At 47.1% G+C, this 27468-nt stretch overlaps 1 protein-coding gene across 1 annotated transcript in view; it reads right to left on the bottom strand.

Moving 5' to 3' along the window:
• Positions 1-510: 510 nt before the first annotated feature.
• The window catches only part of LOC119439956 (uncharacterized), a 60495-nt gene continuing 33537 nt past the window's right edge, over positions 511-27468 (bottom strand). The window contains exons 2-5 of the mRNA XM_049661233.1: positions 25932-26117; positions 18567-18834; positions 16459-16582; positions 511-763 (exon numbers count right to left, since the gene is read on the bottom strand). Coding sequence (XP_049517190.1) covers positions 644-763; positions 16459-16582; positions 18567-18834; positions 25932-26117 — 698 coding nt within the window. The 3' untranslated portion in view covers positions 511-643. The remainder of the gene's footprint in view (positions 764-16458; positions 16583-18566; positions 18835-25931; positions 26118-27468) is intronic.

The following is a 27468-nucleotide window of genomic DNA, read 5'->3' as shown; positions in this document are numbered from 1 at the left end:
GGGAGATTATGTGCCGATTCGCTGCTACAGACGCCGGACTTTTCGTTCAATTGGCGATTTCATGATTTCATATAAAAAAGTTATTCGAAAACATCGATACCGGAAATACCTAAGCGCATACGCGAGGGGCATTTAGGGTTGAACAAAGAGCAAAGCAAAAGCTTGCCATTTGGTGTTTTGACCCTGACTCAACGCTGACATTGAGCACATGCTACAAGACTACAGTGCTTGCCGGAAGTATGTCTACGCGCAACCATACGAAACGATCTAACTGAGATGAGACCTAGCGCATGCGTGGTACCGACTTGGCGTAGACATTTTCTAACACGGCGCTAGTATTTGTGTGTTTTCGATGCGCTAACGTATTTTCCATAAGTGGAAAAAGTAGAGGACGCAATAGCGACCACCGTAATCTCAAAATGGAGTGCTATCGTTGCAGGATAAGATATCTCGTTAGAAGTTTGCAGTGGCAACGGGCCTCAGCTTCCTCCCATGAATTTGCTTTTTTTGCATCGAGGTATGACTTCAATAATATAACATGAAGTCTCAGTTTATTTGCCCGCTCGTGTACTGATGTCACATTTACAGGTGGTGCAGTGTGAAACCCTGACGTTGCCCACTCTTTGTGCCCGGATGGTGTACTTCATGGTGATAGTGGCCTGGTTTCCTGCCCTAGCGAGAGCAGCGTCCAGGCAAGCAGGGGTGCGACGCTGCGTGCCAGGCACAAGTGGCGCCACGCAGGCTCCTGCGGCCACCGATGGTCCTGCGCATACACGAGAATCCTTTCATGTTGCACATGAAGAGCACGCTGAACCGACGCTTGGACGGCGCAGCGGGCGAGCGTTATTTGCGACCGCCATCTCCGGCCCACTTTTTTACGCTCGTGCATTATCAGCGCAATCTGAAACGCTAACAAGCAGAAATTTAAGCGTCTAATATCTTGCGTTGCTACATTTAGACGTGCCTGCACACAGTGGTGCTGGAGCGTGAGTACCGTATTTTCGTATTTACGCTTTAAACGTTGATTGGGGACTGCTTGAAAACTGGCTACGGCCTGATTGTCCATCGTAGACCCATTCTATTAGGCGTATAACAGGTACATCGATGCGTAATTTTAGAACACAGCTCTTAAGCGCGCGTTCCTGCGGCGAGCGGCGGTGGCGGCGTAACCGAGCGAACGAGCACAGCGAAAGACGAAAGCGAAGGCGGATCGCAGCGGTGGATGAAAGACGCGAGGAGGAAAGCGGAGAGGAGGGTGCAGCGGTACCATGAGGCGGAAAGCAGAGGAAGGTATGGCGAAAGCGTGAGAATAGAAATCATGATCCATTCCACTCTCGGAAGGTGGAGGACCAGCGAAGCTGTTTAGCACATGAAACAGAGGTGACACAGAATTTTGAAGAAAGGTACGAACACATTTATTGTCTTGATCGGTGGTCATCGAGATGAAAGGTAGGCGTACACATTCTCGTATCACCTCTATTGTTATTATATTAATTCCATCATATTCACGTGTAGTCCGGACTCCTGAGGAGCAACGCACCTACGAAGAGCGACGGCAGGAACAGAAACAAGAATGTAATCGTCGCCGGCGGGTGATAAACACTAGCGATGAAGAACGTGAGCAAAACGCCACGCGCAAACGGGACCTCGCTCTTCGTAGGCGCGTTCCTCCTCGGCAGTCCGGACTATACGCGGCCTCCCCATTACGACAGAAGTGAAATTAAAAATGGAGAACGGCAACTCGTCTTTCTGGTTTTTTTATATACATTCGCGAGGGACGACGGGACCGCCGCCCCGAGAAGCCGGAGGAAAGTAACACGCGGGAAGTTTCGACTGCACCGCCACCACGGGAGAGCGGAAGGAAAGGAAACTAGATACACAAGCGCTTGGAACGCCGACAGAGAGAGGGCGGTGCGAACGTAGACATGGCCGACACGGGTCGGCCTTTTGGGCTAAGATCCGATCGTAGTCAGCTAGCGTTCCTATCGTGTTCAGCTAGTGCTCGGATCCTGCAGGACCCCAGGAACGACCGCGTCATGCGCCGCTTCTGTAGGAAGATACAGGAAGTATCTGCGGCTCTTCAAGAAGCACGCAGTCAGTGAGACCATCGCAGCCTCTCGCGACGTCTACGCAGAGCACATCGCCGCCAAGTGAATAAACTTCACTAGGCAGTCACGCACTACACTGACACACACTTCCATGCCGGCTCAAAAACTTCCAACAATATTCAACAAACACTGAACGAACACGCACCTTCACGCCTGCTCAAAAACTAACACCAAAACTCTAGTGTCTTGCATCATTTATGAAGTTATTTTTCGAAAAAAAATTAACAAACATTTTTCTAAAATCCTCTGTTCTTACCCTTGTGCCTGGGACCTCTTTGGGTCCCAGGTGTGACAAGGGTAGTTCAAGGACGCGTTACAAGTGACGGAGCCCTCCACCCGGAGTCCACAGGGGTATGTGTCATTACGCTTGGACCCGTTCTGCACTATCACCAAGATCAGCCCACATTTTTGCACACGAAGAACAAAATTGCACGGAGTCCTAGCCATAAACAGCTTCACTATAAAAGCGTAGTGCGGCGACAATGGCTACGAGATGGCGCCAGAGTAGTGGACGTCGTCTGGTAGATTCGTCGGCGGCGGCTGCTGTGAATGGCGCCCACGCGTCACCCACGCGTTGGCTCTCGCGATCTCCAAATTAGCGAGGCAGTTGCTCCACACTTTACTCCGTTTGCAACATGCCTCACGAGACAGATTGTCCGCGCCAGCCAATATATCGCGATATGAAAACATGTATACAGCTGCGCTCAAACTTCGCATTAGGGAGTATCATAATTGTCGGTGAATTTTTTTTCTATTCGCATTTTAATTTGAACTAGTGACCTGAAGCGTTAGTAGTTTTCTCTTTTGCCTGTGGCAACATGTCAGCTCGTGCACGCGCACCGACACTGGAAATAGGCCACGGAGCATCGGCTTTAGTCGATATTTAATCGGAAATTGTATACTAACTAGCTTCGGTGTCGTTTTCGTTTTTAGGGTATTTGCAGTCGAATTCTTGGACCGAATGCTCGCGACGTTTAATTTTATGTGATTCAACAAAAATAATTGGGATTAGCTCAGAAAGGAGCGAGTTGATGAGACTCAACAACCTTGACCATGCTGCCCCGTAGAGTTTGCTACTAAATTTGCGTCAGAAAGCTCTGGCGCTGCTATTGTTCAGCTAGCCTGGGAATAATGGTTATTACATGAATTTTTCCGATCTTCGTGTTTGTGGCTTTATTTACTTGCTTTATATGCCCTTGTTGGCGTAAATTACGAAGCAATCCTGTATTTATAAACACAGTGGTTGTACGCACATGCAAAATTATTGCAAATTGTTGCATTTATAACTCAATATCTCGTTAAAAAGAGCTATTTGCAAATTCACCAAGCTGTTTGAAGCTGGAACAACGAAGTTATGGCAAATACTTAGGGGGAACGAGCGCTGGAGTTTAAGGATAATGATGATCATTTATTGGCATCCCCTTTGAAACGGGGCGGTGACAAATAGTCACCTACCTTGTTTGATTTAATCAGGTATGCTATACACGTTTTGCGTTCTAGCATTTTTTATACATCTCCTTAATCTTTTTTTTTATGCCACAAAAACCTCTCTGTCTAAAGAGTAGCTATTCACGATGTCTTAAGCTATTACCCTAACGCCGTGCGTGGGTAGCTTGAAGAAAATAATGTATTGTTTTGCAGAATCAAACGATTTCTTTAAAATCAAAAAACGACTAAGAAATACCTAGAAGAAAAATGGCATGTGTCGTCGTAAACAACTAAGCAATCAAACAAAAAAACATTGGTGGATCAGAAAATATACCATGAAGAATGCGCGGACGGGAAGCGTTAATGCTTTGCCACTTGAATAAAAACTAGAACCGGGAATATCACGAACGAAAAAGACGCCAGAACAGTAAAGAAGTTTTCCCCAAATAAAAAAAGAAACATCACCGTAGATTACGATGCTCGATTCCTAATGCGAAATTTGAGCACGTATTTTCATTTCACGATATACTGGCTGGCGCGGACAATCTGTCTCGTGCGACACGTTGCAAACGGAGCGAAGTGTGGCGCGGCTGCCTCGCTAATCTGGAGATCGCGAGAGCCAGCGCGTGCAACCAGCGCGTGGGTGACGCGTGGGTGCAATTCACAGCCGCCGCCGCAGACAGACCTCCCAGACGACGCGCGCTACTCTGCCGCTATCTCGTAGCCATCGTCGCCGCACTACGCTTTTGTTCTTACGCTCTCGTCGGAAGACGACGACGAAGTGTTTGTTGTATGGAACGCTGCTTTTCTGTCTCTGCGAATTCCAAGCTACTTTGTGGGAGACGCCGCTCCCATAACTACGGCGATGGATGTGCAGTCACCTGGAGGGGTGCCGGGTCCTTCCACGTCAACAGCGGCCGCGCCCAGGAAGCGGTCTAGTCACCCGAGTGACACTGACAGCGAGGACACTGTGATCTACTCAGCGACCAGTGATGATACCTCGGATGACAGTGACTTCGTGCCCGTAGCAAAGCGCAAAGCAAAGAGAAGACTCATCAGGACATCTCCTTCCGCAAGTAAGGATACTGTGATCCCGACGCGAAAGTCATCGGAGCACACAATTTTATTCGTGCCTGTGGATGCGAGCGACAATATAAACCGGCTCAACCGTCAGGCTACATCTGTGGCGCTAGAGGCCCTTGCTCCGGGCCAGATCAAAGATGTTAGAATCAACGGCCGTAAGAACATTCTCGCTATAGATGTCGCGGACCGCAGCGCGCTAGACGTTTTGAGTAACGTCAATGTGCTGGAGAACATCAACGTACGCTGCTTCAAACAAGATGAACCTACCTCTACGGCCGGTGTTGTATATGATGTAGACAATTCCATAAGCGATGCCGACCTGCCGATACTCATCAAGCCGGCGACAGAGGGAATTGCCATATTGCAAGCCCGTCGACTAGGGAAATCGAACTGCGTGAAGCTAACTTTCAAAGGAGACAGCCTACCATCACACGTCAAGGTCGGTCACTTTCGACAAGTAGTACGACCTTTTGTGCCAAAGCCGCTTCAGTTCCGGAAGTGTCAAAGGATAGGGCACGTTAGTGCAGTTTGCACAAAGACAGCCGTGTGCTCACGATGCTCTGGGTCACACAGCTCCGACGCCTGTCGTGCAGAAAACCAAAAGTGCGCCAATTGCCAAGGCTCTCACGACGCATCTTCCAAGAATTGCCCACGTGTGAAAAAGGAGATGAAAGTCTTGAAGCAAATGGTCAGGGATGGTTCGTCGCACAGGGAGGCTGCCGCTAAGGTGCGACGCCGGCGTTCACATCGCCGGAGATCTTCGAGGAAACCTACTGCTATTGCTAAGGATGCACCGCGTCCGCCGACAGTCCACATACTTCCACAGACAACTAGCAATACTAGCAGCGAGGATCCTACGCAGAAAACTTCGAATGCCATTGCCTCACGCGAGGAGTGGCCTCCGTTGCCGAGGCTAGACCAACCAGCGGAGAAGCTACATGACGCACGCTCGCCGAATCATGCTTCACCTTCGTACAGCCGCCAAGAAGACGACAAACAAGTTGTCACCATGATGAGGGCCCTTATGAACACGTTCCGTGTTCTCCTGACGTCCATACACACTCCGGCGGCTCGAGGTGCGCTTCAGATACTGGATGCGCTGAATCCGGTACTGACCAGTCTTGAGAAGCACCATGGCTGCTCCTCGGCACTCGTTCCTTAAACAAGTCAAGGAAGCGTCTATCTTCCAGTGGAACGCCCGTGGCCTTAAATCCCGCATTTCGGACTTTCGTCCCTTTGATTTTAAGAACAAATTTCCAATCATAGTTATTTGTGAGCCAAACATTGAGAGCGCGATCCGTTTATCAGGATATGAAGCTTTCATGTCTGACACCTGTAGCGACCGCAGCAAAGTCATCGTCTATGTCAGATGTGATTTCACTTATGTTTTACACCCAGTGGCACCTGATGACGACAATCAGTACGTATGCTTGACGGTAAAATGCAAGAACGTCACACTCACGCTCGTAGGTGCCTACATTTCACCTTCGAGCCGATTTAACAACGCAAGACTAAGTGCAATTTTAAAAGCGACACCTGGACCATGGATTGTTACCGGCGATTTCAATGCGCATCATCCGCTATGGGGAAGTTTAAAGATGAATTGCCGAGGACGACGTGTACTAACTTTCGCGTCGAACCATGAACTCTGCTGCCTAAATGATGGAAGTCCCACTTTTCTGCGGGGATTGACTTACAGCAGCTGCCTGGACTTAACTTTTGTTTCAAGATCCCTCAGTAGCAGTGTGCAATGGTTCCCAGACAACGAAACGCATGGTAGTGACCATGTTCCAACATATGTTAAGGTCGAAGGCATCGGCAAGTCACACTATACCAGAGTTCAACGCATCGACTGGCCGAAATACACACTCCTCATGGAGCAGATGTGTCAAAATTCTCATAACTGTATACCTGGAAACATCGAAGAGCTAATTAATGACGCTGCTCAAAAGGCCACAAGCGTTTTTAGGCCTATACCAAAATTTTCTGAATTCGAAGCGGAATTGGAACGCCTCCGAGCAATTCGCCGTCGCGCTGAACGACGCTACCGGCGCACGAAGTCCATATACGACTTAAGGGAGTCGAGACGCATACAGAAGAAGATCCAGCGTCGGATCAACTTACTGCAGTCTCTAAGGTGGAAGACTTTTTGTGATTCCCTTGACCCACATAAACCCCTGTCATATATATGGAGGACGGTGCGCGGTCTTCGAACATCGCCGCAACAACTGCCACCCCTTCAAATGCCTGGCTCTCTACCAAGGTCGGCGAGAGATCGACGTAGCGGAGGACTTCTGTTTGAGGGTTGCCGGCCAACCATCCTCATTCACCGCACCTGATCCCTATGACGTTCCCATCTCGAAGGATTCTCGTATGGACAATCTGTTCTCCATCGAGGAGTTGCAAGCAGCATTGGCAGCGTGCAGACGTTCCTCATCGCCCGGACCTGACGGGGTGACGTACGCAGCTCTTGCCAACCTCGGTCAAACAGCCCGGCATGCTCTTCTGGACGTCTACAATAATTCGTGGCGTGAAGGAGTGGTTCCTGCTGCATGGAAGTCCAGCCGCCTTGTGCCTCTGCTAAAACCAGGCAAATCACCTCTAGACGTGGCGTCTTATCGTCCCATTGCTCTGGCCAGTTGTCTAGGAAAGGTGATGGAGAGGATGGTGCTGACACGTCTGGAGTGGTACCTAGAGCGGTACGAGATATACCCCGACGCTATGGCAGGCTTCCGACGTGGACGTTCTTCTATAGACAACGTCATAGATCTTGTCTCGTCGGTTCAGCACGAAAAAACCCTAAAGAGACTGTCAGCGGCGATGTTCCTGGACGTCAAAGGCGCTTATGACAACATAACTCATCGAGCCATCCTGGACGCTTTGGGCGATGTCGGCCTAGGTGGCCTTGTTTTTCGATGGATACACAGCTATTTAAAGGACAGGTCGTTCTTTGTGCAAACAGAGGACGGTGTGACATCGCAGCACAACACCTACCGTGGCGTACCGCAAGGTGGAGTCTTGAGCCCCACTCTATTTAATCTAGTGCTCATCGACCTGGTTCATTCCCTTCCGCAATCCGTCCATGTGTCGATCTATGCGGACGATATATGCATTTGGTCATCAGGGGTTACGCGTCCCCAGGTGCGCGCCAGACTCCAAAAAGCGGCCACAATTACATCAGGTTATCTTCGAGTACGAGGTCTGGAGGTGTCATCAGAGAAGTGCTCTATGGTCGCTTTCACGCGCAAAGCAATGAGACCGTATGTTGTCAAAATTAATGGACAGCCAATCATCTACGAGAAGACGCACCGTTTTCTAGGAGTGACAATCGATCGAGACCTCTCCTGGAGTCCTCATATCTGCTACCTAAAAAAGAAGCTGGCCATGGTAACCCATATTCTCAGTTTTCTCGCGGGAAAGTCATGGGGTGCATCTGTGAGGGCGATGCTCCAGCTCTATAACGCACTTTTCTTGGGTCTCCTACGCTATAGCTTACCTGTACTAAGTGGGACCGGTAAGACCAACCTCCGTGCCCTCCAGTCTGTGCAAGCTCAAGCTCTGAGAATATGCCTTGGCCTTCCCAGGTGTGCATCAACGGCAGCAACAATAGCCATCGCGCATGATCACCCCATCAATACGTACATTCAAGTAGACGCTTTAAGGATGCACATCAGGCACTTCGCCCGACTTCCATCGCATCATCTCGCCTCCCTTCCTGCCACTCGACCTCGTTCAGCGTTTAGCAGGACTATTGCCGCCAGCCATGGAACTTTACCATCGAACTTCACGCCTGCAGCACGACCATCTCTACCTCTGTGGTGCCTGCATCCAATCCAAGCCCTTCTTGTAATTCCCGGTATCAAAAAGAAAACCGAGATGTCGTCATTCGCCCTCAAACAAACCGTGCTTTCATTCATGCATGAAAAGCACAGAGAACGCACCCACGTTTACACGGACGGTTCTGTCTCCTCCAAAAGTTCAGCCGGAGCAGTGGTAATTCCCGTGAAATCTGTCACCATCCAATTCAAGACGTCTCACATTACATCATCGACGGCTGCAGAACTCGCAGCTATCCGTGCTGCTCTGGAATTTATTGGTCCCAAATCACCACAGTCATGGTCCATCTTTTGTGACTCGAAGGCAGCTCTCCAGTGCCTGCTGTCCCCTTTCAACCACGGACCTAACGCACAATTAGTCGCAGACATCCGACTACTTCACCATCACGCTACCGACAAGGGGCACAACATCATCTACCAGTGGATACCGGGTCACTGCGGAATTTCGGGAAATCACAGTGCGGATGACGCTGCCCGATCGGCCCACGATGGTGCCCCTATTGTATCGATACCACTGTCGAGAACAGACGCAGCCACAAAACTTCGTTCCCTCGCACGCGAGCTTACGCAGACTCTGTGGAACACCAGTGACTTCAGCAACGCACGCCTCCACAGACTGGATCCACGTCTGCTACTCCGTCTTCCACCAGGGTTACCACAAGCGGAAGCAACACTTCTGTTTCGCCTGTGGCTCGGCGTGGCATTCACGAACGCCTATTCCTTCCGCATTGGAATGGCCGACAGCCCCGCTTGCAACAACTGTGACTGCGAGGAGACAATCAAGCACCTCCTCTGTGAATGTCCCCGCTACAATGTGGCAAGAAAAGCGCTCGCGACTGCGCTTGAAAAACTGGACAATCGCCCCTTCACAGAGGAAAAAGTTTTAGGACACTGGTCTAGACGGGCTTCGGCACTCAAGTCCTTAAGGGCTCTGCTGAAGTTCTTAAGGACTTGTGAATTGTGCGACCGGCTTTGAACGTTGTAGCGCGTAGGGTCGCGTTATTGCGCGAATTTTATTTTATTTTATTTATTTATTTTATTTTATTTCTTATTTTTTATTATTATTGTTGTTGTTTTTTTTTTGTTTCTTCTATCACCTTTCATTCCCTTTACCCCTTTCCCCAGTACAGGGTAGCAAGCCGGTATTTACACTGGCTAACCTCCTTGTCTTTCCTTCCCTTTCTTTCTCTCTCTCTCTCGCCATACCCTCCTCCTCCGCTTTCCTCCTCGCGCTCTCTTCGTTCTCGCCGCTTTTTTCCTCCCCCGCTGCGCTCCGCGTTCGCTCTTTCATCGGCCGCGATCGTTCGCTATGTTACACCGACGCTCTCCGCAGGAACGGGCGCCTGACAGTCCACATGACACGTGACAGTCCTTGCTGCGATTAGGGCAAGTGAAAGAATGTAAACTAACTATCGCGTCAGCATTGCGTTATTTTCTTTGCACTCGCGCACAGAGACCCAGAGACACAAACCAGTCACGGAAAAGGAAAATTCTACAGAGTCGGGGAAGGAAGGGAGGAAGGCAGGCAGGTTAACTAGAGTTTGTCCAATTTGCTACCCTATGCGTGGGGAGAGGGATGGGGGAGTGGAAGCGGGAGGGAGCTAGAAAACTTGAGTCTAGCTCATCCACACGCAATAAACAAGGTGTCGTGTTCACATAGCGTTCACATGAGCGTTCAGATTGAGGAATACTGGGGGTGCCCCGATTGGATAGCGGCTGCTAGCGGAATGTCATCGGATAGCGGATTGGAGAGCGGCTCTTTAAAACAATGTATTTGCGACTTTGCCGCTACTGCCTGCCGTTTGGCCGAGCTGACAAGAACTTCGGTGTTGTATCCTGAAAAACTGAAGACAATTAACAGTGGGATACTGGGTATATGGCCATTATTGGCGAAAGCGTGGACCTAAGCATGCCGACATTACTGACAATGCGTAACATAAATAAACGAAGTACCAAAAATAAACTAAGTAACATAAACACCATAACATAAATAAGATAAATACCTACTGTGAAAGTGATTTATAGTGCGAAAAAGCAAGGGACACGTGCGTCGCACCTAATAAATGTATTGCGCATTAGTTTCCTGTTGATGCGGACGCTGCCTCTACATCGAAAGATTTGCATTATTGCGTTGCCTTTGAGCAATGGCGTTACAGTTCTATGGTAATTTCATGGTATTCGTGTGAAGAGCATTACGTTTGCATAACATTTGCTTTAATATTTCCGTAAACATTCTAGATAAATTCGCTTATCAAAGATTCCCACATACGCGTGGGATCTGTCGATTTATAAAAAGAATTGTGGGGTTTTACGTGTCGGAACCACGATGTCATTAAAAATTCCCAGGGTCTCTTATGTTGTCCCTAAGAGGACTTGAAGGCGAAAGCCCAAGTGCCGATGCCTTAAACACGTACACTGACGTACATTTCCCCCTTAATTCGCTTAGTGTACTTCACTTAGTCATCCCTCTGAATTCGCTTAATCATCCCTCTTAACTCCAAAGGCTCAGGGTGCGACTCACACCCAAGGTCGTGGGCTAGAGTGCCTTAATTAACTATATTTTAATTACATTTGCCTTAATTAACTTCACCTTCATTAACACCAAAGGTCGTGGGTCCGACTCCCACCTATGGTCATGTGTTCGAGTGCCTTAATTTACTATCTTAATTAACTGTGCCTTAATTAATTTCTCTAATAACCCTAATTACCACCAAAGATGGTGTGTTCAAAGGTCGAGGGTTCGTAGCCCTAACACCAAAGGTCATGGGTTCCGCTCCCACCAAAGGTAGAGGGTTCGTACCCTTTTTGTATCTTTCGTGTCATCGACGCTTTTTAGCTCAAGGTCAACTGACTGATGAGATATGTAAGGTTTTCGCCTTAGTAAGGCACGCCGTGGCGGGAAGCTCGGGATTAATTTCGCCCACTATAGGGGTTCTTCAACGTGCACCCAACGCAGGGTACACGAGCGCTCTTGCCCGTATCGAAATGCGCCCGTCGCCTCCGGATTTGATGCCGCAACCTTGGACCTAGCAGCGCAACGCTAATGCTACTAGGTCATTACAGCGAGTCCGTCCAGGTTTCAAGATAACGCTCGAAAGGCGCCCACCATGTACTATCAGCGTCAAATGAAAGCCGAACAGTGGAGCGCGTGCCACAAGCACTGTTAACATTATAGTGCGCGCCGTCCTGTCATCACCACTGACAGGCGAGCACATCCGGTGTGGCAGCACTGCGCGATCCCCCTATAGTGCGTTATCTTCACTTCTGTTCCAGTTTTCGTATGGTGATAGCGGTGGCCGGCGTGAGCGTGCCAAGCGCTTTTCGTCTAAAGTCCCTATATAAGAAAAGTACCGCCATCTACTCTTCCTCCGCCACCTCCTCTCCTAAAGCGCTTGCTTTTTTATTTACTTTTTGCTTGCGAAAGCCAAGTCGACGGTGGCGCACCTAGAAAGTCCACGTTGAAGCTTTCAGGCCGGGCCACGGCCGGGCTCGACTGGCGCGCGCGCTCGCTTCTTACGGCCTTCGCATCGGGGCTAGTTCATGCCTATCGCCGCTGCTTGGAGGGGGGCGCTGCGACCCCACCCTCTTGCTCAGCTGCTCCCAGCCGATCTGTGCAGGCGCGCAGCGCTGGAAGATTGGGTCGGGCGCGCTTCTTACCTCACCGTGCATTCAAGAACCAGTCGCCTAATTGTAGAGGACTCGTAAATGGTTCATCTAGGCTTCTTATAAATGGATGCAGTGTAACTGTATTAATACATCAAGCTTCTTTAAATTCATTGGGGATGCATGCGCCGGGAGAACAGCTCTCCGCCATCAAATGCATTTTGAGGAAAGAAAATAAGTATGTATTGCTCGTATGGCACTTACAATGGTTGCCATACTTTCAGGCGAAAACTCTTGTGGGCACAGTAGCTCACAAATGTGTCTTATTCACAATTACAATATGAAGGGTTTCCTTGGCGGCTTGTGTACATATAGGCCGAAGGCTTGTTGTTTTCTTCAGTCAGTTGGTTTGGCTGATTTACAAGGAGTATTCTCAGAAACTTCTCGGTAATTAGATTTGCGGATCGTATCGCATGACTGTCGTCAACACCTTCAGGGCAGCTCAAGATGGGAGCGCGTTGTAAATAGGGCTGCACTGCTCTTTCGAGTACTTCTAGTTCATTCCTGCGTGGCAGGTGTTCGGAGGTTTTATCGAAAAAAAATAACGCTATTATTTATTTATTTTTATTTTATAAATACTGCAATCACCATGCGGTGATCTTAGCAGGGTGGTACAAACATAACGAATACATTGTTATGTATAGAAAATGCACACGGTAATAAAGAAAACTGTTATTTGAATAAATAGAAAGCGTACAGGTTGGGCACACGCAACGTTACTCTAAAGAAGTAAAACACTGTCACTGCAAACATGGCACAAACAAAATAATGTCACTGTAAACATGATAAAAAAGAAGTTAATGTTGGCGCAGAGACGACATCATTTTTTTAGCTGGTTCCAGTCCACTACTGTGCGCGTAAAAAAAAGAATACTTAAAAGAGTTGCTGCGTGAGGAAAAAGGAGTTATAGTGAAATTATGTATTTGCCGAGTAGCGCATCCGGAGGAGAAGGCTATGATCTTTGTTATGTCCATCTTATAATTCCCCTTTATTAGTTGATGCTATCTTGTCCAAATATCTTGTCCAAAAGCGCTAGAAACTCGGGCTTGAAACTCATTGATTGAGAACTGGTGAAAAGAAACACCGGGTGTTTTCCCGGAACGCGACTTGCAATACGGAAGACAGCAATACACCATCACACAGCAGTTATATACCAATCTGCAATGAACGGCGCCAAGTCTTGGCTGTGGCCGCGCGTACTAAAGGCATTGTACGACCGTCTTCAAGATGGATGGATGGATGGATGGATGAAGAACTTTATTAGTGTCTTTCTGGGCGCGGAGCCCACAAATTACTTCATACTGAACGACACTGACAGAGCATCGAATAAAATGCGCGGGAAAACGATCGTGCGAGCGCGAAGGCAAGCGCATGTACGCAGAGCAGGGTCAGGGTCGCAGCGCCCCTACCGCCGACGGGTGGCGAAACGTGCTGAGAAACTCTCCCATTGTTTCCCTGACGGGTGAGAAGGCCGTAAGAAGCGAGCGCGCGCGCCAGTCGAGCCCGGCCGTGGCCGGGCGCGCGCCGCCGCGGCCGCCGGCGACTGCGGCTGCGCAGAGGACTTTCAACATGGCTCTGAGGCGAAAAAAAATAACATATAAAGAAGTGAAAAGCGCGCGCTATCATCGTCCAATCGGAGATACAGGAGAGAGAGAAGCGGCGTTTATCAAAGGATGGCGGTACTTTTCTTATATAGGGACTTTATTTTCGTCGTATCGCTCGCAGTTCTTTGCTTTTACTCCAGCGCTGCATTGCAGTCAGCGTTGGGGCACGATAAAAAGAAAAGATACATCTAATCGCTTTGTGGTTGATTTCAAGCTATCATTTTTTCTTGTTCAGCACAACCTTGTTCAACCACAAGCCCATGCCGGATTCCGTAGCAGCTGCGAGCGATATGCCGCGATGCGCAGGTTTGCCGATCGAATGCATGAATGTTGCAGAATTTTCGCTTCTGTTTTCTTTTTTTTTTTTTTCCTTTCAAATTCAATAGTGGGAACCCAGGCAAAAAAAATCGCACTTCAGTGGGGTGGCGCTGTACTACCAAACCGGATGTGTGGGCCTGTCTGCGCTGATGACTGGACGGCGCGCACTATGCTGTTTCTCATGCTTGTGGCACGCGCTCCGCTGTTCGGCTTTCATTTGACGCTGATAGTACGTTAGAATGGAAGTGAAACACCATTCCATGTTGTATCTACGTACGGTAAACAACAACAGTGACCAGAATGAGGGAGCGTATCTGTCGCGAGAGCTAGGGGTAGATGGAAGCTAAGCACGTTTACTAAGGCGCCCACATGCAAAAAGGTAAAGCCAAGACTAAAAGCACAGAAAAGCGCGTAAAAGCACGCGCCAGGGAAAGCTTGTTGGGCGGCACCGATGGCCTCGCCTTCGTGTACTTCGTAGACCGGACGTAGGCGTCAATGAGTGACGCTATGATCATTGGTTAAAAATGTAATGTGCTTTTTATGTTCACACGATATGACTAGTACTGCGAAAAAAGCTACGGCATTGCATTTTACAACGCGCTGAAGTATCGCATAGCCACGGGCGAGATGTTGCAACCATGGGTACGACGCATTCACATTCCGAGCGCTTGGGCGTGCCACGGCCGCCGCGTCGCGGAAAGTGTTGTAACCATAAAAGCCAAGCCATCACCTTCGAGATGGAACCGCGGGCTGCTTGATCACGAAGGACACGGGAACGCCACGAACAGAGGCATGGCAGCCATGGCGCGACGGCTTCGCTAATTCCCTGCTGCTATTTGTGTCACTACATGACGTAATGGGAGAGTGGAATGTGGCATCTAGAGCCGCGAAAATTCGAGGGGAGGGTAACTCTCATCTTTCTTGTGTTTTGAGTGTTCTCTGAGTGATGAGTATGGTTCGTGTGCGTCAATTTTCATAATTAATATTGCTCAGTGTTCTATGACATGTTGAGAATAAATCTGAGCAAATTTGGTAATGCAAAAAAGTGCTCCACGGTCTCTTTAAAGTAAGTGCGTGACGTTGGTGTCTTACTTAGGAGAACAAGAACAAAATAAAAATAAAATTAAAGACAGGCATTGGCCATCTGGCCGAGTCGACGGTCGTGCCTGCTGCAGGCAGTTCATGCCTCGGATGCGAAAATTTCTCGGGGGAAGGACACAACTAAAACAACTGCTTAGCAATGATTGTACGTACACATGGTTGCTTGTCCATAACATGTTTTCTTTCTTTATTGAAGCTACGCATTGCTCTGCAGGCTATTTGCCTGTTTTCGTCCTCAACAAGTGCGCCCCAAATGATGTTGCATATTGCCTGTGGGGGAGGGTTGACAGTTTCCAAATACTATATAAACAGCACTAATTCCATATTTAAAACAGCGCCAAAATCACGGACAAGAGAGTACACGGGACGAGTGCTGTCCCGTGTACGGTCAACTGGCGCTCGTCCTGTGTACTCTCTTGTGCGTGTTTTCTGGCGCTGTTTTATATAAGAATGATCCGTAACAACTAGCTCGCACCCAAGCCCTTCGCAGCACTAATTGCAATTTCTTCTTGGGAAATTGTCAAAAATGCGCTTTTTGCGTAAGTTTGCGAGTGTGCAGGACGATTGCGCGTCTTGCATCTTAGTTGCAGTACTCAAAGGCGCAAGGAAAGAACAGGGGTTAAACAAAAAAGGGGGGGGGGGGGTTAACTCGGCCTCAGGGGGGTGGTTGGAACCCCCTCCCCCGTCGGTGCGCCACTGTGTGTGAGTACAGCTAGCATACTTTTTAAACTAACATGCTCAGAAAAACTTGCACCGGTGGGGCGAATCAAAACGGAAACGGAGGCAAGAGACGTACGCAGGGTGAATCGTTTGCCCCCTTTCGCGCTCGTGCCTATTCGCGCAGTCTTCTTTGACTCAGTCGTTACCTCATATGACCGTTTCGACTCAATTTGATTCCTATTCAACCAGAGTTTTTTCTTATTGCGGGAACTTCAGCCTCTCCATCATTTCTTAAATAACAGCTTCTCTGTCTGTTTTATGCTATAGGTATAGATAGCGCTCGTCCGGTGTTCTTCCTCGTCCTTGTGTCGTTTTAGCGCTATGAATCCCAGTTAAAATTACAATGACCTACCAACACGCCCAAACTTCTTCCCTGCTAAAGTAGATACAGAGTTTTATAAAAGTTGTAGACTTCAATCCTAGTACGCGCAAGACTTCCTATCTGAGACGGAGATGAGTGAGACGCGGTGGAAAAAAAAAAGAAAGAAAAATGACGTAAACAGAGCAGAACAGTACTCATGATTCAATTGCCTCCCCATATTTTGTGAGTTGAAACAAGCGCCGCAGCAGCGTCAAATGCCGCGTCAAGTCGCTCACCTGCGGGTTTCCTGGCGGTGCAGTGGAGTCCAGCCGATGCATGGCCAGATGGAGGAGCAGCGACGTGGCGTAAAGCACTGCCGCCACCAAGGCGGCCGGACGACGACCATCGCGCTGTTCGAGCCTGCGTGCGTCACACGAACGTCGTTATCTCGTGGGCAGAGCACTGCCACGGCCGTGTGTTGTCAGTAAAGCGCTGCATCGAGGGAAACTGCCAAAGAAGCGTCGCACTCCAACGATTCTTCAGAATAATGAATGTTGAAAACGATTTAATCTTCTAGCCGTGTACGTAAAGCGTACAGAGAAAACTAGCCAAAAATAATTATTGCTATGTGTGCACACATACGTGTGCGGAAGTGTTTGCACATATATTGGCTTCTTAACTCTATGTTCTTGTTCATGGACGTGTAAAGAAAATGCAAGTAAATATTATCACGAAGAGCTACCTACATGTGGGATTCCACAGTTAGTGTGCCGCCCTGACTGGCAGTTACGTCGGAGTGCTCAGCCACACTGGATATATTCGTAGAAAACCTAAGAGCCCACGGAAGACGCCACGTTTCCACTCTTCCCATGAATTCAACGATTTTATTAAAAAATGTGGTTGATCCCTCTTATATAGGAATCGGTATAGAACACGAAAGTGAAACGTGTCTTCACAGAAGTAGTGTAATGTTTATTGCACATTGATATATAATGTCTATTGGTGTTTTGTGGCTAAAGCGCCCTTAGGCGTTGATGCACCCACGCTGACGCCTGGTGGCACGTCTCCTCCATCACGACTACCAACGTCGATGACCATGAGCAACCGTCGTGCATATGGAAGCTGCACTACGCTGCACACGCTAGCACAACGCGAAAGACGAAGCACGTAACTGACACACTAATACAACGCGCAAGACAAAGCACGTAACTGAATCGTCACCGAGTCAAATCAGCGCGTACAGCGCGTCGTAATTGCAGCCTCCGCGATCAACTTCAGAAACATTTTCAGAGCTAATTGCGGAGGCCACGCTCCGGTGTGCTGAGTACGGGGAACGCCACCTGGCGTTGGTAGTGCTTCTTGATGCCAGCGTCCCTTCGAATACTGGCATCGAGGCGTCGTAGTGCTGAGACCACCGAAGCGTTCACTGTCGGTGCGCGTTAGTGTCATAATGCAGTACTTCTCTTTTCTGCTCGTAGGCGGCGGCACCGCCCCGAGCAAGAGCGCGGGTACACGGAGGAGTGTTAGATATATAAGGCGCGTCTGTGTAGCTCTCTGCAAATGCGTTTGTGGCGCAAGTGGGTTAAACGCTCGGCGATCTATCGTCGCGGACCGAGAGGTCGTGGGTTCGATTTCCAGATTTTGCATGTTTGTGGAACTTTTTCTTCTGGTTTCTTTCTTTGTATTATGTTCGTACATGTAAGCTGACGTATTTCCGTACGGAAATACGTCAGTGAAGTCTTGGTGGACCCCGGCATAAAACACTTTCGTGTTAAAAATGGGCACCTTCAAATGCATTGAAATGATACTTCCAGCAGTCTTGCCCCTTGCTCGCGTTTGTGCCACTCCTTTTGTAAACCGTACCTTTTGAACTGTATTTTATTTCTATATTTTATGTTCTAATAAAGAAACATAGAACGGAAAGAAAGAAAGAACGAAAGGAAGCCTCACATGAGAGAACTTAGACAATAGTTGCATAGACCACACACTATCCGCTCTTCCAGCCGTATACGTACGCACTGCGGATGAGCATTTTACGACTGCCGCGTCGAAAAAAAAAAATCACAGCGAACATCGAGCTGACAATGAACTGCAGTGAGATTTTTATGGCTCTTATGTAATGAACCATCTGACGTCTCTGGTAACAGACGTGGCAGAATTGGAGCGTATACCGGTGTGCTTGAATCTTCCGGCGTCACTGCTATACGGAGCAAACAATTACCGCCTGTGTACCGGACACTCAAAACCTTTTCACCAATCGCCTATAGCAGACTGTATGGTGCCAGTGAAGAAGAAAGGAAAAGCGGGCCGTTGGACTGTGAAATAATCCGCGGCCCTTCTAGGAAGCGCAGCCCAGGACAAGTGCTCGCCGCTTATCCGCCACCAGTGCCTGCAAAGGCCGCACCTGTCGAGCGTTGACACGAGGCCCACGGCGCCCAGCAGGTAGGCGAGAATGCTGAGTACCGGCGGCTCCAGCTCGGCGCCCTCCTGCAAGGTGACCACGGCCTGCCACAGCTCCAGCCCTGCCAAGAGTCCCTGAGCCCAGTAGCCTAGGCACGCGCAGCCACGCTGCAACGTCTTCGTGCTGCCGCGGTGTTGAAGAAGCCTTCGTTCACTGCTCGACTGACCTGCGGCTGCCTCCAAGTCGGCTCGATCCACAACCCTAAAGTGGCCTGTACGAAGGAAGAGACGTGTGTCAAGAAAATGCCTGCTTTATACACATAGCACGCGTTTAATTTCGGTTTATTGATCAATGTGACATTACACAAGACCGCATTATCAAAGATAGCAAGGAGGTCGCGAAGCAAAAACTGTACAGGGGACCTCCAATAATATTAGTATGTAATATTAGTGACAAAAATACAGGATACTTGACAAATGTGAAGGAAATCAGCTAGAGTGGTTTTTGACATCTGATATATTAGAAAGGAAGAATAAATTCAATACTACCATTAAAAAGAATGATATACAATCTAAGACACAATGCAAGTTGTTTAAAGACATTAAGTAAATATAATTTGAGGGACTTATGAAGGGAAGTTAGATGGTCACGTGATTTCATGCTAGTTAGAAGCGAGTTTCAAAAGTATATGGCGGTGAAATTTTCGTAATTGGCGTTTATTCTGGCTAAAATTAGGTAATATTTTGTGAAAATGTCATGGTTGTGTTTGTAAGGAGCACTGTGTACAAGCTGTTTATGAGCAGGTTCACGTTACCAGCGTTGAACATCAACGAGACCATTTTTAGTAAAAGGAGTCTGCAATCGGCAAGATACTTAGGAGGGGGTGAGACATTGAAAGGCGTTATGAAAGAACCGGTATCAGCAGTGAACATGGTTGTGCTTTTAAATTTTTTTCATATGGTGTCAGGTATAGTTGGGCTGCATCTAAAACTCAAAATATTCAGAAAAGCACATTTCATTATTTTGTTATGTTGGTATATACCTTTTTCTCAAAACCACTAGTCGTAGAGCTTTGGAGTTTTGCAAAGTGAAGGACAACGGTACGCTGCACACATGAACCTATAGCTGTGTAAACGCGTGAAAAAATTCTGGCAGTTAGTTTTTATTTTTTTAGATAGTCCAACTGGTTCCATGACATTATTTTATTTGTTTACTAAACTGCGAATAACTTCCTCATATTATTTCTATTTTCAAAGTTGTAAACCGCACGAACTCAAACGCTCAAAAAAGTTAGCTCGCATACGCCCGCAATTTCCAAGTAGAAAAAAAGTAGAAAATGTTACCTAAAATCGCGTTCGGAGAGAGATTCAAACGAAGTGCTTGTAAAAAACAGAATGAAGAGAAAGCTGGGAGTCGACAAAAGAAGAAGAGGTTGCCGGGGGGCGAGCTCTGTTTTTTATTCTTGTTTTTGCTCCAAATAAACCAAAGGCGTATCAGTTCACCTGCCCTTCTGGTCCTTCTTAAACTGCTGTCAGATGCTTGATTTATCAAAATATCCCCGGATTCCGCGTTTTTTTTTCCGTGGTCAGCAAAGCTGTAGCCTTTGTATTTGTTTCTGCAATCCTTCCTATGCTGTTTTGCGCCGGCTTTCAGTTTGAAGTCTCTTTTTATACTCGCCACGAGTCCATTGACAGAGCGCACAGAGAAACAGACGGTTCCAGCAGTGACCCGTAGGTGCTTCAGCACTCTTGTACTGTAGAAGTTGCAATAACACTTACGTTTTCGTGACAGTCTTGGCGTTTTCCGATTAGCAACACCGACAAAGGCACAAAATAGGTCACTGACGAGGGCGAGGTACTCCCACAAGACTAGCGCACGAGATCTACACAGACCTCCCTAATAATGGTATATCGATGCACTACATAAAATAGAAAAATCTCAAAATCAAAACCAAATATGGTGTTGAACACAAGTTGTTTTCATGCCGTGAAAGCTTCATACGAAATCAAGTCACGACGACGGGCATGCCCACTTTCCGGTTAATCCGACAACTAAAATGGTTTCTACATGTATTGTAGAAGTCGCCCATACCCAAGTGCAGGCGCGGATCCAGGGGGGATGTCCGGATGTCCTGACCCCCCCCCCCCCCCCCCCCCCCTCAGATATCTGCATCGCCCCCTCGCTGACAGGGGGATGGCCCTGTCGCAAAAAAATATGGCCACCAGCATTCTTCAAAAGTACTTTTCACGAGTTGAAAGTTGAAAGTTGAAAGTTTATTTAACATAAGTACCAGTGGTATCAGCCATGTAGAAGTAAAGCTAGCTCGCTCACAAGCTTAGTTGTATTCCGTAGGAGTGTGGTGTCGCGAAGTTGCCGTAGTTATTTTTTCTCAGGAACACCTTGGGCCTCCTGGTGCCTGCCGTGCCTTACTCGTTCTGTCGGTGGCGTCGAATGAACGAGGGGACGTCCCTTTTGCCAAACACGCCGCGGTCCGCTCGAGCGCCTTCGCGCCTGATTAACTTAGTTTCCCCTTGGGGTGTCAACGGTTGCCTCATTGGCTGTCATCGGTTCCGCGACCAACCTGCTTAATGAAAGAGATCTCTTGCTGAAGTGTTCATATATAAATAATAACAACTAACAGCTAAACTAAGAACTACGCATAGGCAACTTTTTTTTTAACTGTAGCACTCATTGTGACCACAGTTACACGTTCACAATATCCAGTACGAGTACAGTGCCGTTCGTACGCTACAAGTTTTTCATTGTAACTTCGCAGTTTTATTGTCGTACATTAAGCATAGGAGGCTGAAGCCCGCCGGATCCGTTTATCTGAGTGGGCGTTCTCGCGAAGCGGGGCGAAGCCTCGAGCCGCGGCTGCGAAGTGGGGGAGCGTGACGTCAGCGGCCAACGCCAGCGCGCGGGCCTAGGATGACGTCGCATGGTTAGAGAAACGGGAGCAGATGCTCGCCTTGTGTAAAAGGATGACGTCGTGTGGGAAACAAAACATGAAGACGCTGGCTCGCACTCTCGCCTACTACGCCACATCGTTATTCTTGTAGGTGGCGTCGTGAGTCTTCATACGCGGTGATTCGCATATCCTAAACAACCAGCGTAGTGGTTGCTGCGTTGGAGCGGAGCGTTACGCCCGTATTCAAGAACGTTCCTCTAGTCAACACACCACCACGACTCAAGAGAGAAGATGGCACCGCAATCCCTCCACAGAAGTGGTCACTGAGCTTTATGATCATTCACGGGAATTCATGAGAATTGTCGCGTCTTTATTCTCGATTATTCTGCGCAGTACGACAATTGAAAATTGGAGTGTGATATCTCAGAGCACGGACACGCTAGAATAATTCTTCCGACCGATACTGTGTAGAAACTCGACTGCCTCTAAGTTTTCAATACAAACATACCCACTTACTGCAGTCAACAAAAAATAATTGTTGAATTTTAGTTAATTGGGCTGCTCACAGCGATAATTATCATCTCACTTTGTGCCCCCCTAGCCACATAACTTATTTGCACAGGTGGTCTTCGCGTGCCGCCCAGTGCCTAACTTTAAGAAAACCATAAAGCTTAGTTTTGAACACCCTGCATTATCAGGCGCAGCCGCCAAGCACATGGCTGTATCGGGTAACGTCATTTTTCTATAAGCTCGGAGAAGCCGATACCTGGCTTCGCTACAGGTCTTCTTCCTCTTTCTGGGTTTTACGTGCCAAAACCAGCTCCGATTATGAGGCATGCCGTAGTGGAAGGCTCCGGATTAATTTTGACCACCTGGGATTCTTTAACCTGCATTACAACGCAACAACACGGGCGTTTTTGCATTTCGCCTCCATCGAAATGCGGCCGCCGTGGCCGGGATTTGATCCCGCGATCTCGGGCTCAACGCCTGAGCTGACTGAGCCACCACGGAGGGCTACAGGTGTTGCTTTAGCCGTATAAAACGCGGGTTTATCGTTAGGAAAAACGGTAAATTTCGGTAAATAAGTAAGGCTACTATCATCATCATCATTGACAGAAGCTCACCCCCCCCCTCAGAAAAAAACCTAGATCCGCCCCTGCCCAAGTGTTATATATTTTTCGAAAGCTAAAGACATGCGCGCTGTCGAAAGAACAAAAAACAATGAAATTGATCCATAGTAAAATATTTAGCGCGCACAATAGACAACGACATAGTCTATGAATTCACTATGAATTCGTACCAACTCGCCCAACTATCAGTTCTTCTGCAATAAAATTAATATTTTGGGCCACACAAAGCATCTCCCCAGAGGTTTTGTGTGGCCACAAAGTCTCTCTCCAGAGCAGAGGTTGTATATGAAATGAAAGTTATTAGGCAGGGATGTTAAGTACGTTAAGTGCAGGGATGTTAAGTGCGTTAAGTGTTTCCCCATGATAATAAGGAGTAATTAAGGAGGCGGTGAATAAAGGCGTTGTAGAGGGAGAGGGGGATGTGCTGTTAAGCATAACAGTGAGCCTTGCTTAGTACGCATAACTCAAGTGCAATTTTACGAGTCAGTGTTTTAGTGTGCATAATAAATTGCAAATGTGGGTCCAATACAACATCAAGAAATGTTAGAGAAAATGACATGGCGATAAGATGATGCCTTAAAAGCAGCTCAGGTACTTGTGCTATTTGCATTAGGTATGAGTGGAAAAGCATAAATTTAGTTTTCACCACATTTATTTCGAGACATTACGGTACCATGTTACATTGTTTCGAATGTCCACGTTTAGTATTGCAGTAAGGTTAATTAAAATATTATGACATGAATAAAGTGTAGTGTAATCGGCGTAAAGAATGCAATTTATGTGCTTGAGACAAGCAGGTAAATCATTTATATGCACTTGAAAAAAAGAAGAAAGAAAACGGACCCACTATAGACCCCTGAATAATTGCTACCGGAAACGATAAGTTATCTGCAAATTTGACTACTTGTGCAGGTTCGGTTAAGCAGCTGCGTAGAAGAATTAGTTAGAAGAGCCTTCCAATTGTGCATGAGTCTAGCTTTGAAAAAGGTATGTCTTTTATCCGGTCAAATATGCTTTTGTTAAATCAACGAAGAAGCCCGCTGCCCAAAGAGCCCCTTGTTATTATACATGTTTATTGCATTCGTAGACTCTAGTAATGCAAGTTCTCTTAAATAATTGGGTCAAAAATCAAATTGTTCATGGGATGGAGCATAACTTTTCGAAGACAGTTTCTTATTCAACTTCCTAAGACTCTGTAAAATAATTTATTCAAGAAAGGTTGTATAGTTAGGTCTATAAAAATTTACTTACTTTGCTGACCCTTTTTAAAGATGGGAAATACCTCGGTCTTTCTAAGTTGTAGTGGAAATACCCGTGCTTTACATATTTTATTCTTGATTGTCAACTTGAAAACGTGTAATATGTCACGAGCGATAAGCTTAACATTAACTGGTTGAATACGATTTACAGCTAGCGGCGTGTTTAACTTTAATACCTGGTGATAAACATTATCTGGTGTTCTAGGAAAAAGGCAAAAAATATTGAAGGCGACCGTTGGAGAATAGTTAATGCTTGTAGAAGAGTTAAGAAGGAAAGCTTTGACCTTCGTGTTTTTGCAGAAGTTCGTTGGAATCAATTCTCCCTGTTACATGGCGGTCCAGACTGCGAAAGTCTACGCCGCAGAGAAATTAAGGGAGTAGATTGGGTATTCGCACCAAGTTAGACATTTTCCGCCATCAAATTAACTATAATTTCTCACAATGAGTGACAATAAACAGGAAGGAATACTGTCACATCAATCAGTTACTGTAACTAGCTGTAATGAATGAACCAAGGGGAAATAGCGTGCTCAAAGGCATCGGTTGGTCTGACGACGATGACGAGCTCACTAATGATCTGGCCTGAATCAACGCTGCACCATCTTTCCTACGATATTTTATATTTATTGTCCTTCATCTTGCGGCGGTGACTTGGCGATGATAGATCTTTTATTTCGATAGCACTTACACGTACGTTCTATGCAAGTTAGCGAGGTCACCATTAGCCCCGTCGTCGTCGTGTTGTCCCGTTATCAACGGCACTTGAGCCGTTCGCCTGCGGAGGCTCAGAAGGTGTCCAAAGACGCGGAGTGCAGTTTGGCAGAAAAAACAACCAAGCGTAGTGGGCGTACCGCCTACTCTCCGGTCAGTCGGCTCGGTGTAGTTCGGGCTTCCGCTGCTGGCATGGTCGTTGTGCGCACGCATGCTATAGGAGCATTAGCATCCCTTCTGAGTTGCTGTGTGTACTCACTGGCCTGAGCGGGAATAGAAGTAAACGTCAAGCTAAAGTTATTTACTGAGTGCTGACTAATCCCGTAGACCGTTGAGGTGGGCTTAATTCCGGGCTTAAATCATCACAACAGACAATCGACCAGCGGCCTTGCTATTGGACTTAACCAAAGAAGGTCACACACACATACGCATCGCCCAAATAACTCTGGAGGAGCGCCGCCATCCCTACTTGTCAACGCTCTCCTCGTTTCGCGAGCTATGTACGGCCTCAAGTTCGAACACGACCTCTCAGGGCACAAAGAAAGATTTTGATGTTTGTTTGCAGATAGCACAACCTTTCGCTTTTTTTCAACAGCTAAAATTAACTTTCACCAGTTTCTTGCTCACTGTGTCTTGGTCGCTGACGATATTTCTCGCTCAAGACCATGACGCGGTATACGTGGACGTGGCGTGCCTGATTTGAAGTTATGTTTGCGTGTTTGTGCCATTTTTTGTACATAAAATGTTCACAATGTTTGCAACCTATAGTCCTAATTATAGTCCTAATGTTACTGATCATTGCACTTATAGCAAGTTTTAGAACTTTTCTGGCGCCACAGCGGCTGAAATACAAGAAACATCTTTCCAATTTGTAACGTCACACTGCCTGTTAGGCGCTCTGGTTTCATCGCGAATATCAGAGGAACAAAATCTGAACAACAAGCATGCATGAATTCACTTTCTCGAATGAAAACTGTCCCATTTTCCACTGAATAAGTAAGATTTATGTTTTAAAGAATAATTTACCCGCTGCAACTTTTTTATTTATGTTGAAATAATTTACGCTCTCAACAAAAACCTTAGGCAGGAATGTGAAATAACTTTAGCCCTCGAAAGGCGCACGTGTACAAAGACAATTCGCATTGTATTGCAAAGACGCATGTATAAAATTACTGCATGGCAGATGCGCGCCAGAGCCATAGCAATGGCCACCGTTAACGAAATACGATAAATGCGGTCACGTGTACAGAACTCGATGGATACTATAGACGCCTGGGTTTTAATGTTTTTCTCCATAGGGTACGTTTAACAGCTTGCCATGGTGGTGCGTAATGACATTTTAGCAAAGCAGATTTCTTACCTGGGGCTGCCTCTACATAGAGCTTCGCTGAACCCTGGCTCTTGCAGGCCAGCTCGCCAGGTCTGATGAGCACTTCGTCGGTGGCGTTCGAGACGCGACGCGCCGCTCTTGGTGACTGCCTCCGAGATTCATTCCGCGGCCGCTCTTGGCCGCCTCCTCCGTTTGCCGCGTCACCACGGCTTGCATCTGCACGAATACGTTTGAGGCCATCTCGATGGTCAGGATGCACAGGCGTTGCCAAGTTTCAGGATTAAACGAGGAAGCAGTCATTAGGAACATTACGAAGCATCGACGTGACATTTTCGACGCGTATATTCGGCTGAAGTTTATTGGGTGCATTATGTACAAGGCGACAACTTTGCATTGGCCAAATGCGATGTTTGTGGGAAATAATGTATTTGCAAAATATAAGAATCTTGCGGGTTCATTCAAGCTGCCAGGTATGAAAATAATGGAGCCATGAGGACCAAGCATTGCGCTCAACCATTTATGATTTTATTTAAAATATATACACAGAACAGTTGGTATCACTTTTGGTGACAAAGACTGTTGCTATCTAATGTATAAAAGGTGAATCAATCTGAGGTGCATTTCAATGTTCCCGACCAGAGCCAAACCAGGTGGGAGAAACGAAATCCGAAAAGAAGGTACTGTTTTACATTTACAATACTTACATTATTAGAATTTTCTGACATGGTTTGTATTGAAAAACAATATAGGTACAATTTCTGCGTTTTTTTCTGTACATTTCTGATGAAAATAATAAAGACATGGCGTTTTGTAGAAGCTATGAACAAAATATTGTTGGTTACGTACGAAAGTGAAAAAGTACTTTCATGCCACTTATCTTCCCCCCCCCCCCCCACCAAAAAAAAAAAAAAACCGCATTGTCTGCTAAAATTTTAATTGACCTCATGTTACGCAGCAACAACCCTGGAATAACAAAGTGAACGTTAAAGATACAGCATTTTCACCTAGTTTTACGCGTTAATAGAATACTGTAGAGATCTTTGTCAATTTCCGCAAGTAAGACAGTCATTTACAACATCAACCATTTGTTTGAAAATTTTAAAAAGGCTGTGTTTTTTTGGGGGGGGTGGGGGGCGTTAAGGAAAAATAAGGTTGCTATGAAAAGTCGCAAAATTTGCCAGTAAGTTGCGCTTTACGCAGGCGGGCTGTTGTGCAAAAACAAGCTGTTGTGCTCGGGGTCCTCTGTTTGAATCTTGCCATCGAACAATTTCATTTATGCTTATTAATGAAAGCCAACGTCTTTCTTCAACACTTTACCACCCCTTTTCCGCATCGGCTATCTTTCAAACCTCTCTCCTGGGCTGATCACGGAGGTAGTGCACAGCCGCGCCAATAAAATTACGTCATTTCCGGGTTTGAGCTCTGTTATTGTTCCGCACTTTTAATATTTAGGTTTGAGAAGATTTAAGATAAAATGTATGTGCTGTCGGTGGTTTGTTTCATGACATCTGCTTGTGGGTTCCCATTCTGAAAATTCGGAGGAATAATTTTGTCACGTGTGTAAGAC

This window comes from Dermacentor silvarum, chromosome 2 (assembly GCF_013339745.2).
Source record: "Dermacentor silvarum isolate Dsil-2018 chromosome 2, BIME_Dsil_1.4, whole genome shotgun sequence".
In the NCBI taxonomy this organism is placed as follows: domain Eukaryota; kingdom Metazoa; phylum Arthropoda; class Arachnida; order Ixodida; family Ixodidae; genus Dermacentor; species Dermacentor silvarum.
The sequence above is the reverse complement of the archived record's forward strand: the minus strand, read 5'-3'. Positions and strand labels throughout refer to the sequence as shown.